The 15,064-nt window shown below is 23.8% G+C and overlaps 2 protein-coding genes across 5 annotated transcripts in view; one reads left to right on the top strand and one right to left on the bottom strand.

Annotated features, from left to right (window-relative positions):
* Window positions 1-234: 234 nt before the first annotated feature.
* Window positions 235-6,364, top strand: LOC105257729 (hypothetical protein). Its single transcript, XM_011268554.3, has 3 exons — window positions 235-714; window positions 5,774-5,909; window positions 6,158-6,364. Exons 1-3 carry the CDS (start codon window positions 660-662, stop codon window positions 6,306-6,308), a joined length of 342 nt encoding a protein of 113 aa, XP_011266856.1. The 5' UTR covers window positions 235-659; the 3' UTR covers window positions 6,309-6,364.
* Window positions 6,365-8,749: 2,385 nt separating this feature from the next.
* The window catches only part of LOC105257739 (CAD protein), a 30,116-nt gene continuing 23,801 nt past the window's right edge, over window positions 8,750-15,064 (bottom strand). The window contains exons 20-27 of one of the 4 annotated variants that reach the window (XR_003123180.1): window positions 14,586-15,015; window positions 13,791-14,128; window positions 13,292-13,433; window positions 13,029-13,099; window positions 12,431-12,609; window positions 11,204-11,408; window positions 10,813-11,047; window positions 10,177-10,713 (exon numbers count right to left, since the gene is read on the bottom strand). Coding sequence is in view for 2 of the 4 variants with exons in the window: in XM_025411165.1 (XP_025266950.1) it covers window positions 9,019-9,216; window positions 11,204-11,408; window positions 12,431-12,609; window positions 13,029-13,099; window positions 13,292-13,433; window positions 13,791-14,128; window positions 14,586-15,015 (1,563 nt within the window). In the remaining 2 variants the exon portion in view is untranslated. Of the gene's footprint in view, window positions 9,217-10,176; window positions 11,048-11,203; window positions 11,409-12,430; window positions 12,610-13,028; window positions 13,100-13,291; window positions 13,434-13,790; window positions 14,129-14,585; window positions 15,016-15,064 lie in introns of those variants that run through there. The other 3 variants (XR_003123181.1, XM_025411165.1, XM_025411166.1) reach the window with 3 other exon arrangements.

Below are 15,064 nucleotides of genomic sequence, written 5' to 3'. Positions count from 1 at the left end.
GATATGATATTGACATGACAGCGCAATGTCTAATGATTTTTATATAAGAAAATTACTGATAAAAAAGAAAAAAATTATATATATATATATACATACCTTATTTATTTCATCTGTAAATACAAATCCACCAGATATTTGTTTGCAATAACATAATTTTTTTCTTTTTTGTCAGTAATTTTCTTATATAAAAATCATTAGACATTGCGCTGTCATGTCAATGTCATATCAAGGTATGTATGTCTCGATCGTGGAATGTTAAATGAAATCAGAAATTGCACGATCCTCTCTCGCGGATCTTACACCGTGATGCTTCCATGAGGTTTCTCTTTCACTTTCCCCCTCGCTCTTCTTTAAGAATCACGAACGAGTACTCTGTCTTACTTTTTTAAATGTTTTCCCTCTCTCATACTCGTTGCCGTATTCTTTTCTCCATTCCTCCAACATCGTTCGTTTTGCCTTTTTGTCGCTCTCGTTGACGCCTCGCCAAGCATATTATACAACGACGTAGGTATGTGGCCGACAGTTTACCTCAGGATCTCGATCTGTTTGGGACGCAAAGGATTGGAAATTCTAAAACTGTGCTTGCTTGCTTCCTAACTAATTTTTTGTTCTCCGATCAAATTCACAACGAAAAACGAGGAAAGAAAAGTAATATAAAAATGGGAAAGTACGTTAGAAACATAAATGACAGCGTAAAGACTACAACGACAGAAGGTAATATTCTAGTATGATAAGAAATGTAATATAAATGTGATATATAAATGAGAAAATAGTAGTAATATTACTATTTAAGATAGTAAAAATATTACTATTTAATATACTATTTAATATAAAATTACTATTTAATACGTTACATAATCTTGAATCTATGTATTAAATAGAATTTATGTATTAAAATTTGTATATAATTGGAGAAGTTTTAATATATTCTCTCCATGACATATAAATATTGCAAACTTATAATTATAATACTTATTATTCTCTGTAACGTGAGTATATATTTGAATAGATATTTAATTATTATCGTGCTTGATTGTGTTAATTTATTCGATCAATTTGGAGTAAAATATAAATTTAAATTTTGCTAATATTATGTGCAATATACAGAATTATGTATACAATGTATTTTATATCAATATTGTTTAAAAAAATCTTATTAAATTAAAATATGCAAGATGAATGAAAATATGTTATAACTCAGAAGAAATATAAATATAGATTTTTATTGTAATAGCTTATGATTCATGTTTTACAATCATTGTGTGTTTTAAGATAAGTTTTAGTTTCTTGTTAATCAATACTTTCAATAAACTTGGATTCCTAGGAAAGAAAAAATAAAATAAAACATTTGTTTTTTAAAAAAAGAATAAGAAAACATTTTTATGTTGTTTTATCAACAGTTGCATTATTTGTTGGTTTCAATATAATTAATTAATTATATCTCAATATAATTAATTAATTATATTAAAATAAATAAATAAGGCACGCTTAGTTTACAATATTAGTTGTCAATACTTTGGTAAGAAAACTTGAAACATTTTTTTGTTCCAAAATTGTATTCCCTGTCTCTCCCTTCCTCTCTCACTCTTTTTTTTTCACTATATCTTATAAAAATAATCTTGATAACAAAATAAAATTTAAAATAAAATAGTATAATATTCAATGTTCTATTTTAAGCAAGAGATTTATCTTATCAGTTTTTTAAATCATCATTTTACAATATTTTAGAATTTTCAATTGATCTCTATTTTATTAAACTATTATAAGATTATATATTAAGTCTCAAGATTTTTTAATAATTAATTCTTTGGCAAGAACCTTGACTAGCATCATACATATGATATATCAAACACATTGCCAGTAGAAAAAGGTTAAAGCATACTAACATTCCGATCTATAAATCTGTTGATTGCACATTCAGAATTGCATCACGTGAGTCTTATGTTGATACGATGATTTGAGCTAATTGTAAGTGAATTGGCATGCCACTATAACGCAAATGTATCAATTCGAATTAAAGTGATAATTTGATAAGAAGATATATGACCCGAAAAGACACAATTGAAAATCTTAATACAAAATCTTGTGATCTTTTTGGAGTAAAACAATTTTGGAGAAACATTATTCCATAAAAAGCGGATATTTTACTGATAACATATGCTTTAGAAGCTCCATATATAACTGATAATTGTCATAAGTCATAGTAAAATATATTTAGGTTAAAAGAAGATTGTAATCGAATTTTCGAGCGCCACACTTAATGCTATATGTATAACTATAAATGTGCAAATTTGTGAAATTATTTAAATTCATAATATATCTTTTTGAAGTAAAATACAGTTTTTTTAGTTCTCGTGTGTATTTAGCACGCAATATATCTTCTAATATTTTAATATATAAGGAAATAAATTCTTTTGTTTTTTTTTATCTATATTCCTAGACAAAATTAACGTATAATTTTTTATCAATTTTTTTTTAAAGCTGATATTTAAATTTTTACAAAAAATTAAAAATTTTAAATTTTTACAAAAAATTTTAAAGAAAAAGTGAAAAAAATTACGTTAATACGTTAATTATCCAGGAGTATATTTGTGCAATTGACCGAAAAATTTTCCACCTATTTTAAACTTTTATTAAAATTTTATATATTACATATATTACATTATTTTGTTTTCTTTTTTAAATTTAAAATAAAGTTTAAAATTAAATTTCCAATAAGAAAAATAAATAAATTGCAAAATAAATTTGCATCTTTTATTGAGTTGTTTTTTAATATAATTTTATATAAATAGTTGTACTAGTAATTTTTTTTTAAATTGCAATACAATTTAGTTAAATATATACATATATAAACGAAATATAAAGCATCAATAATAAAGCGTCAATTAATTTTTTTATACTTATAAAGCATCAATAATAATAATAATAATAATACTTATAAAGCATCAATAAATATAAAGCATCAATAATAAAGCATCAATTAATTTTTTTATACTTATTTAGATACTAAAATAAACTTAGCTTTGCTTATTTGAAAAACAAAAAAAGAGATAACTACTCACCTATATATATATATATGTGTGTATATTTGTGTGTGTGTGTGTGTGTGTATTTATGCGTATATATACATACATATACATATATATACATGTATGAGTGCATTTGTGTGTATAAATTTTCTAGATATAAATAATTAAATTATAATAGTCAAAGTATTATTATTTTTTAATTAATGTAACATAAAATAAAAATTAAAAGATTGACTTAAAGTAATAACAATTATTATAATAAGGAAAAACAAATTTTATTTCTCTTTTTTCTTGTGCTTACCGTACCTTGACTCTTACTTTATTATTTCGTAGTAACAAAACTTCGTAAGAAACAAAATATTGTTCATACCGTCAATAAGGAAAATTTTTTTACGGTTGCGCTTTTCTAAATATCGCAGACTGTGAAAATAAGATTGCTTATCATATAAGAATTAAACTACGCTTGTAACAATATATGAACATACATATGGATGTACCGATTGTTGAATGTGATCAGATTGATATAAAAATATCAATTAATTAGTGTGTGCAAAACTATAGCAATATATTTATCGGATATATTACTACATAAAAAATATGTAACCGTAAAAGGGTGTAAGCTTTTTATGTCTTTTGGAGTTCAATTTTTGAATTAAATATGTTTTAATGTATGTGATATAAAAGCAACAATAGTATATATTATAATTAATACAGTTTGAAAATAATTGAAGGTAATTTAAATAAAATATTCAATAATTATAATTTTTAATTTAATTGTAATTAATTTATATCTGACTATACAATATATATTTTCTTAGTATTAAATACGAAATATCTTCCCACCATTCCCATCGTTTTAAAATAATTCATTTTAAATATATTTATATTTTATTGACAATATTACTAAATTATTAATTATATTAAATAAGAAAATGTTATAAAAAAATAAATAAGCACATTAAACTTATAGAAATTACAGCAGCGTCACTTTAATTTGTATTAAATATAGGCATGTGTGCAACATATAGGAGAAACGCCTTCCATCTCAAATTGCTTGTGTCTGATTATCTTAGCATGTGTATGTGTGTGTGTGTGTGTGTGTGTGTGTGTGTGTGTGTGTAAAGGCTTTCTTTAGAAAATAAAATGATTATAACTAATAAAAGAGATTATAATGAACACTGTAGAACTGAAAATTGTGTAAACATGATGGAGATTGTAATTAATGTTCTTTTGCGCAATAATTTCTAATTTTCATTCTATCATCTTTAAATCATTACACAAAAAGAAACATTTATTTGCCCAATATATGCACGTTCGTTTTATATGCGTTTCTTAAACGTAATGTTTTTAACCGTAAAGCATTAATAAGAAACGTTTCTACGAGGTAGATAAATTATAATTTCTAATATTACTGATTAAAACAATAAATATTACTAATTCTTTCAGTGAAATATTATTGATTTACAGTGCTATAATAATAACTGCTGTATTAATGATTTTATTTACTGTTTTCACTGATAATATATTGATTCACTTTTAAAGAATGTGTATGAATGCATTATTTTATTAAATTCATGAGAAAACAAACATTTAACATTAAAAAAACATATTTTAAACGGTTTTTTATCAGAAAAGAAACGTATCTCTTAATGTTTTTCAAGTGGACATTTTAATGTTTTCAAGAATCGATTATGAAACACTTTGAAGAAACATTTTTGAAACGATTTTGAAACAAATATGTGATACTTGGATATCCTCAATAATATATTCTCTTAATAGTATATTGAAACATTATATTTGTGTCATACTAAAATATAACAAAGAATAATGTTTTGTTGTATTATTGATAAAATTTTTTTCTATTGTATATAACTTGATTTAAATATTTTACACTACTATATTCGTATAATATTTTTCATTTAAAACACACATTGATTGATATTAAAAATTTTGTAACAGAAAACACTGGCTATCATATGTGATTAAAATATTGACATCATGATTGGTAGATACATAATATTATGAATAATGTTTATATTATGTACATATTATGAATAATGTTTAATATCCATAATTATATAAAAAACATCGGTTTTCCTTTATTTAATATTATTAAATGATCCTTAATTTTCAGTCATTACCATTTTTTCCTATCTTTGGACATTGCATTTTTTTATATACTTTATAATGATTATAAAAAAGCGGTGCATACATTGGTCATAGTTAAAAATATCTACAAAATAATATTTTTCATATTATAGTATCTTCCTTAATATTATTAATAACTTCTATAATACTAATAACTAATATCTTCCTTAATATTATTAATAACAATATATATTATATATATATATTAATATATATATTATATATATTAATATTAACAATTAATATATTATATATATTATATATATATTAATATATATATATATTAATATATATTAATATATATTAGCATATATCCACGCACGCACACACAGAGTTGCTCATTTTTCACTATACATTTATTTTGAATTATGCCAAGTAACATATATTTTTTTCTCTCTGTCATTCTTTAATAACTTTATAATAACTGATAAATGTTACTAAAAAATTAAAATCAAGCTGGAAATATTTGTTTCTGTCGATGATAAAAAAATTTCGAACGATTATAAAACGCAACACAACAACTTATTTATTAGTAAAAAACCAACACTTTTTTATACATAACTCGAAAAACATTGCATTTTTTTAAATTTGTTTAGCGTATATGCTCACATCGGAAGTACCTTTGACTGCCGAAGAAGAAGATGCGATTGTTTTGATAGTAGTTGTGATCGGTATCATCATTGCTATAATGGTGTTATTCTCGATGGGTATCTTTATAGATTGTAAACATCAGTATGTAAAAATAATCATTTATCTTTGCACTAGTATTTCATTTTTAAAACATCTGCATTTCGCTAAAAAGAGCCAATTTTCAACGAACAATAGCAAAAAATTATTATTTATATTATGCAGAATGTTTTCTTTTATTTAAGTACGATTGTAAACTGGTCAATATAATATAATATATTTATATATGTGCTATCAAATTCTGCAAAACGATAATAAAATTAATAATAATTACATAATGAACAATATTACAGGAAGACAGATTCTATGAAAAGAAGAAAACTGAGATTGAAAATGCCTCCATTAACACGAAGAAGTCGAAAAGACGAAGTGAAAGCTTTAGCTTCGGATATGTGTCCGAACGCTAGCGATATGGAGTTCAGAGCAAGAGATGTTATAGTCTGATGTATTTAGGACAATTATTACTTCATAAAGACTTCAATAAAACTTTAAAAAAATTATATACTTAATACGATGACAAGTAACTAAATATTTCAATATTGAAATGTTGAGATGCTTTCAATTCCCGTTCATTAAAATACTATTTATATATAACTTTTAAAGATATTAGGAATAAAGTAGATAGTAGGAATAAATTTTGTAGGAATAAATAAATTTAAAACTATATATATTGCTTGTTTGCAACAAGCAACTTTGATTACGTCAAATCACAAGATATTATGCTTTGATTACGTCAAATTACAAGATATTAATAATATTATATCGAACGTGAGTGTTACTATGATTTAAAAATTATTATTTCTAGTTGAATTTGTACTAGACTACTGCAATCGCGATTTTTTGTTATATTTTTTTGTTATATTTGAATTTGTGATGAATGAGTTTATGGTTATGTTTATTGACACTTTATAATTTGTAAAAGATCTATATTATTAATAATAACTAAATATAAAAAATACTTTTATTTATAATTATTATATCTATAATAAATTATAGAAAATCAATCAATATAATTATTTAAAAAATCATTCAATATAAGTTTTATTTAATATCAAGTTATTGTTCTATAATACTTATTAAGAAATATATCAACATAAATATGTAGCAATAAGTAAATAGCATTTGCCAAAAAATGTACATGTAAATTATTACGTTTCCATTAGCAATAAATAATTATAGAGAAATATTTTATGGTTAAACAATAAAAAAATAAAAATGATAATAATATAGTAATTGTAATAGTGAAACTGTATATATAGATCCAAATGATATATGAATAATATAGATATATAAGATGCATTTTTTGAATTATTTTATTGTTTTAATTGCATAATATAATACAAATGGTATTATATCTATAGTAATAAAAATTTTGTTAACTATAATCTTTTTTAACTATAATCTTTTTTAACTATAATCTTTATTAACTATAATCTTTTTTGTTAACTATAATCTTTTATAAGATTAAATGTAATAGCTTTTAAGCACAATTCATTGTAATATAAAAATATTTGATATTTATCATTATATTGATAATGTAGAATTAAATGTATATATTGTAAATAAAATGTTTAATTTTATACAGATTTACGTATACATATATATATATATATATATATATATATATATATGTATGTATATATATATTATTTCGTGATTATATCAAAAATTACATATTGTTACAACGATATTTATAATATATTATCATAATAATCGATATATGTATAGGACAATTGTTATCAACATATAGTAACAACATAATGTAATAAAAATATAAGATAATGAAGTAATTTATGGCAGTAATTCAAATCGCGATAAATTGTATCAATAATTAAAAATTAATTATATACAATTATAGTTTTATTTATTTATTTTTTTTATTTAATTTACATCGTCGGCTTATAATAAAATCAATCGAGAAATTCTGACTTTTTTGTATATAAGAAGGGCTAAAGTAATGATTATAATACTTGTATAATAGAATAATCAAAATAAATTACAAAATTATTTCTAAAATTTACGAAAATTTATAAAGTGTATTATATTATTAAGGTATATATGTTATGTGTATATTTTGTAATTGTATAAATATTATTATAAGCTTTATTGCTTAATATATTATTTGATATAATATATTTAATTAGCATTAATCTTTAAAAATTTATTTTTTTACGTAATATATCGTAACAGAACTCGTATAAATATAGCAATAAACATTAAAAGGTGTTCAATAAAAATATATATTTATGTACACATCTCCTCTGTTATTTTCTATCTTTATATAAATATCAAAGATTTTACAATTTTTAAAACTGAATAATATAGCATAATAAATTTTGAGATTTGTATGAGCACACATTATCTTTATTATTTATTATTTATTAAAATATTTATTTATTATTTATTAAAAAATTAATACTTTTGATTGAAATACATTATTACAATTTTTTTATTACTATTGAAATATTTTTTATTATCAGCTTATTATTTACGTTTCATTATAATTACTTACCTCACACAAAATTTGAACAGTACTGCTTATTTCATCTGAAACTCGAATTAGATATTCAAACATACTACATACACGCACATAATAAGTTAAAAAAATTTTAAAATTAATATAATATTCTTTTAATTTGTTATCAATAAAATTTTCTATAAAATTTTTATTATAATATATTTATTAAAATACTTTCTTCATTGCTTTATATCATATTAAAAAAACATAATTACATGCATAATTATATAAGTAAATTATTACTGTAATAATTATTGTAAATTACATTGTACATAATATTTAAACAAAGATAATATAGAAAACAGAAATTATTTTAAGAAAAAAATTTTGTTGTTTTATAAAAAAAATTTATATAAAATTACAACTTACGTAATATATTGTTAACATAATATGTCGTTAGAATTATATCAGTATGTTTTTAGTTAAACTTCTTTATAAATCTTGTTACTAAATTATTATCGTAATAGTGGAATGTCGGAATTTAGCTTTTGGCTTTTAGCGCATCACAGTTTGATTGAAACTTTTAAATTTAAATATTTTCTGAACATTATTAATCTCGATAATAAGTTTTTAATTCTCAGGAGACACAGAAGAGGTTTTTAATTCTCAGGAGACACAGAAGAGACAATGATTAGATCAAGCGCGTCCGAGAACCATTGCCAGCAATGCCATACGCACGTAGACTCCATTTTCAGCTTGTCGAAAGTAAGCAGCTCGTGGATCAGTATCAAACTCCGTATTTATTTCAAAGACACGTGGCAAAGGATGCATTACTGCCATTCTTCTCTTTGCGCGGGACATCAGTTGCGGGGTGACAATGAAATGTCCGCACATCTGCATGTGATAATTTTGTAGAGATATAATATTTGTATATAAAGCTAGTTTAAAAGTTATTATAAAGTATATAAAGTTTAACTTGAGATAAAATTATAATTATGTTAATTATGTATTGTGTTAACTAATATGTATTGTTAATAATTTCTAACAATTTATATATATATATATATATATATATATATATATATATATTTATCTTTCGTCTACATTTTTTACTAAAAGAATGATTACTTTTAAAAAGAAACACTGCACATATTACTTATTAAAGCTATGCATATTACATATACAATAGTATGTAATATCCCAGAAAACAATTTGTCGCCAAATTCCGAAATCAAGTGCGTTCAAAATTTGATGCCAAATACTATAGCATTTGTGTCGGCAATAAGTTCGTGTTTTACTAGCAAACCTTGCTGACAAAACCTGACAACAAATTCGTGATAAAATCCGAAAAAAGCTTGTTAATATACTTGATGTCAAATTGTCGGCAAAACCGATCAAGATCTGCAGGAAAGTTTAATGACAAATTATCAGGAAATTGAGCAAACCTTGACATTCCAAAGCCATTTAAATTTGATGTTCATGGATATTTAATTTCCAGTTTTTATTCTTTTCTTTTTAAATAACTAACATTATTTATATGTGTACAAAAATTTTATTTTATAAATATGATATTGTAATATATATAATATACATACAAGTTATATTAAAATTTTTATTTCTGACAAATGAATATTAGATAGATAATATTTTACTTATAAAAATATATAAAATTTAATCAATTAGACATTTGTGTCTTTCTAATTATATACATCTCTATAAGACGTTTATTTAAAGCTCCATTAATCGCTTACTACATTTAAAAAATGTCTATTAAATGTTTCTTATTAAGACGTTCTCGATAAAATTTATATACAATTAACTTATTTATATTCGGCAACAGGAATATTTCAATAACACACAATAAATTAACTATTTCCCATTTACTCATTTAATTTCATATAATTTATTTATTACTCCAGAAGGCAAAATGCAATGAGGTTGCTGAGATGTTGCCAATAATTGTTGAAGCAACTAATTTTAATAAACCATAAACGAGGTGAAACAACATTATGTCCGTTACGTTGAACTCACATGAATTTATGTGCTAATAACAGCAAATTGATTGCAACGTGTCAGCATAATGCTGACATGTTGTAGACAACGTAATATACCAATATTGCAGACCATTTGCTTCTTTAATTGATTGCATGTAGAAGCAGACATATAGCTGTATTCGTAACGCATATTTCGATGTCAGCAAGCATACTGCAAATATATAATAATACATGCAATGCATTTGTTTGCTGAATATGTTAAGCTTGGCTCTCTGGGTAATATTCTGAATTCCAATAATCCAGAAGGAATGGAGATTATTAAACAAATTATTTTAAGTCAGTTTATCAAAAATTAAACTGACCAAAAAGTACTTTGGATCTTATGTTAGTATCAGTCCTTCATATCCATTTCATGAAAAATTGAATATGAGTTAGTTAAACTTTATGTCGCCGCAAAGTGAATTTGAGTTGCTTTAGAATATCAAAATTTGCTCACAATTTGTTGACAATTTGCTGTCAATTGCTTTCATGCTCAGATCTTGCTTGATTTTTACCGACAATTTGATGTCAAGTATATTAGCAAGCTTTGCTTGCTTTTTGCTGTCCATTTGCGATCAGGTTTTGCCAATAAATTTTGTTCGGTTTTTGCTGTCATCAAAATTTGTAATAGCACTTATACGCAAATTGTGGCCTTTTTGCTGATAAGAATTTGTAACAAACCTTAGCAAAATCTGTTCGAGCAAACTTAGCTGGGATTATACATACATACATACCAATTGTACTTACAGAAGATATTTTATACAAAAGAATGAATATGTAATGAATAAAATAGTGGATCTTTTATTATAGATTTAATAAAACTCGAATAAAATGTTTTAAAGACTCACCTGATGGTATTCCTCTTGTGTAGTAAAACGTTCACGTTGTATTCGTGTCATGTAAAGAACATCTGTATCGGGTAAGGCATCTTCCAAGGTTGAAAACTTTTCTTGGGAAATTTGACGTTCGGCTACATAATTAATAATATGATCTGGCATACCTAGGCCAGGTGGACTCACGTAGCGAAGCTCCACATTGTATAGAGTCAGCAATCTGCATCAACATTAGGATTTAGTAAATGATACGTGTGAAAAGAAAATACTTTTAAATAAATAACTGCACGGAGAGATAATTGGAATACACGTAATACATATCTAAAGTTATAATTGTTAAATTTATGTTCGTGAATAAATTTAACATTTTTTCAAAATCCTATTTATTCCATTAAATGGAATTATATATATTATTTAACTTTTATTAACACTGAATTATTATTAATATATTTCTCTATAATGTATTTATAAAACAAAAAAATTTATTTTTTAAGATATTACATTTCTCTATGACTTGAGACAAAATTGATACTAAATTTAAATTTATATTTTAAATTTAAATTTTGTTATTATATGTAGATGTGTTCAATATTTAAAAAATTTTTATTATTTATTATAAATATTAATCATGCTTGGATTCATTACAATTGTGCATGTAGTAATTTTATTTTTACACTATTTTATAACACACAATTTTAATTTTTTTTTATCAGAGATTCTCTAGTAAATTTAAAATTGATTTTTCTTTAAAAATACCACAAAATTTATTATTGTATAAATTTATTTTTGTATCATTGTAAATATTTTATCATCAATATATGTTAATAATAGTTCATAAAAATAAATTTGTACAATAATAAATTTATATATATATATATATATATATATATATATATATATATATAAATTAGGCACGTATATATATATAACCTATAAGGGTGTATTATGCGTTTTAATATTAGAATATCATACAGGCACGTATATATATATATATATATATATATATATATATATATATATATATATATATATATATGTGTGTGCCTGTATGATATTCTAATATTAAAACGCATAATACACCCTTATAGGTTACAATATTCATAATTATAAAAAATATTTATTTTTTAGTTAGAGAAACATTTGATTAATACTGCATAATAATATATAATATTTCATTTTTTATCATTTCTTATTAACTATCTTATAATCGGAAATCGAACAAATTACTTTGGTCGCACCAACCTTGCAAGAGAATGAACGGTCCTGCCGTGTTTCAAATCTCCTACCATCGTAATTGTAAGGCCATTCACAGTTCCGAATTCGTCTCTAATTGTAAAAATATCGAGCAACGCTTGAGTTGGGTGTTCGCCAACTCCATCGCCAGCGTTTAACAATGGTTTTCTACAATGTAGAGCTGCTCTCTGTAAATTATTATTAATATAAAATATGATAATATATATATATATATATATATATATATATATATATATACGCATTTTTACAAATATAAGAAATACATATATATATATATATATATTATATATATATTACTTATACATACATATATATATATATGTATGTATGTATTTCTTATATTTGTAAATTGTAATTTATATACATTTATAAAAGAAATATTAAAAATTATAAATAAATCTTTATTATTGTCTCTCACACACATACGCAGAGATTAGTTTTAGAGTATTAGAAAAAATAATTAGAATTGAATATTAAAAATTTTAGGAATAAGATTATCATGTATACATAATTATAATATAATTTGAAAAATTATGTTGTATTCTTTAAACACATACACATATTTATGTGTAATTTTAATACTTACAGCTACTGCGCCTGGCTCCGAATGTCTGAGTACAACCACATCCGCGTATCCTGCCATGACTGCTATAGAATCTACAAAAGCAATAATTCAATAAAACTCTCATTGAATATGTGATAAATTATAAAAGCTTAAATTATGCATTATCCTCATAGATTGTTTTTACACACTGAAAAAATTATAATAGTGACATTCTTCACTTCGTTCTTTACATCGAATTGTGTTTTTTGCAAAATTGTGTTGTTGCAAAATCTCTGTTTACAGACCTTCTAAGGTTTCTCCTTTTTTTACTGATGATGTAGAACCATCCATATATATCACACGACCACCAAGACGTTCCATGGCAGCAGCAAAACTGCATGATGTTCTCGTGCTGACTTCATAGAAGATGGAAGCCATAATTTTTCCCTAATCATAAATAATACTTATATAATTTTTTTTAATGAGAAAACAGAAAAATTTGTATATTATTTAGAACCAAGACGGTACTATAATAAATTTTCTAATAGAGAGAGAGAGAGAGAGAGAGAGAGAGAGAGACTTGATATGTTTTCAAAATGATTCACAAATAAGTTTACTACATATATCGATTTAACAATATATGCATACAAGACAAATGTAAAATTAATATTAACAATATACATATATATATATATATATATATATATATATACCATTTAATATATTTAATATATTGATAAAATTTCATAACAATATCATAGTATTTATATAAGTTTATAATCTTTAAATGTCTTTAACATTTACCTTTAAAATATGGTCTAACGGTCGCTCTTTCCTAATAGCATTTCGTAAAGTCTCCGCAAGATGAAATATATCTTTTAATATTTCTTTGTTAAATATATCTACAGTAAGTATATGATGTCCGATTAGACTGCTGCTTGCATGGACGGTTGGAACAGATGCGACAGCAGACGTAAGAAGATTCGAATTACTATCGCTTTTGTATCTGGTGACATTGCTAATTGGCAATGGTGAGACAGTCCTTTGAGAAGATAATATTTTAGAATCTCTTGTTTCACTATCTAGCACGAAATGTACACTCGACTTGTGCGATGCCAGTTGTAGGGGATGCGTAAATGATTCTAATAATAATAATAATATGGAAATATTAATTTATAGTATAGTATTATATTTCATTGTCTATAAATTGTTTAGTTTTTACAATGGCAAAAAATGCAATGCAAAAAGTAATATTCGTATTGCATTTTGTTTCTTATTCATATAAATTTTACTCAATTTAAAAATGTTACTACAATATATCTTAATGTTATTATATACACAGACAATTAAATGCATAATGTACAATAATATAATGTGTGCATTTATGTTCTTACAAAAAATAAATATACAAAATTTCAATTGAAAGAAATTATTCATGCAAAATGGAAATCTTTCATTATGTGATATATAACTAGACAAGATAAATTTTTATTATATTAATAGAATTTTAGAAATGTAATAATATTAAAATTTCTTTCAAAAAATTTTTTTATATTATTTATTAGAACAAAATTAATAATACTCTTAGCATTATCATACCAATTCGTTCCTCCTCATACAAATCAGCGACGTGATCAGCATGTATGTTAGATTTTTCATAATTTGGCGATAAAAGACCGTCCAATAGTGACAATGGTTTATAGATGGCATCTGTGGACTGGCTGGATGTCATCGGTATATGATGCGTTGGTGGAATTTTCGTCTTGTATTGTATATCTCTAATATTTTGACCGAATCCAGGATTTACCAAAACTTTTCCCTCAACGTAAGCAACCTCGCCTCTCAAAACTACTCTATGCACAGAACCGTGAACCTTTATACCAGCAAAAGGCGTCCACTTTGATTTGCTAAATGGCATTGCTTCCGGAATGGTCCATTCGTCATCTAAATCGATTTCGACATATGTGTTACGCTGATCAGGAATACCGAAAATTCTTTTGGGATTTCGATATAATCTGTCAATAATGTCCTGCGTAATAAACAAATACAACGATTTTCGTAATAATTCAATATTTTGT

The sequence above is a fragment of the Camponotus floridanus genome, unplaced genomic scaffold, assembly GCF_003227725.1.
Source record: "Camponotus floridanus strain SB8 unplaced genomic scaffold, Cflo_v7.5 scaffold38, whole genome shotgun sequence".
NCBI lineage: Eukaryota > Metazoa > Arthropoda > Insecta > Hymenoptera > Formicidae > Camponotus > Camponotus floridanus.
The sequence above is the reverse complement of the archived record's forward strand: the minus strand, read 5'-3'. Positions and strand labels throughout refer to the sequence as shown.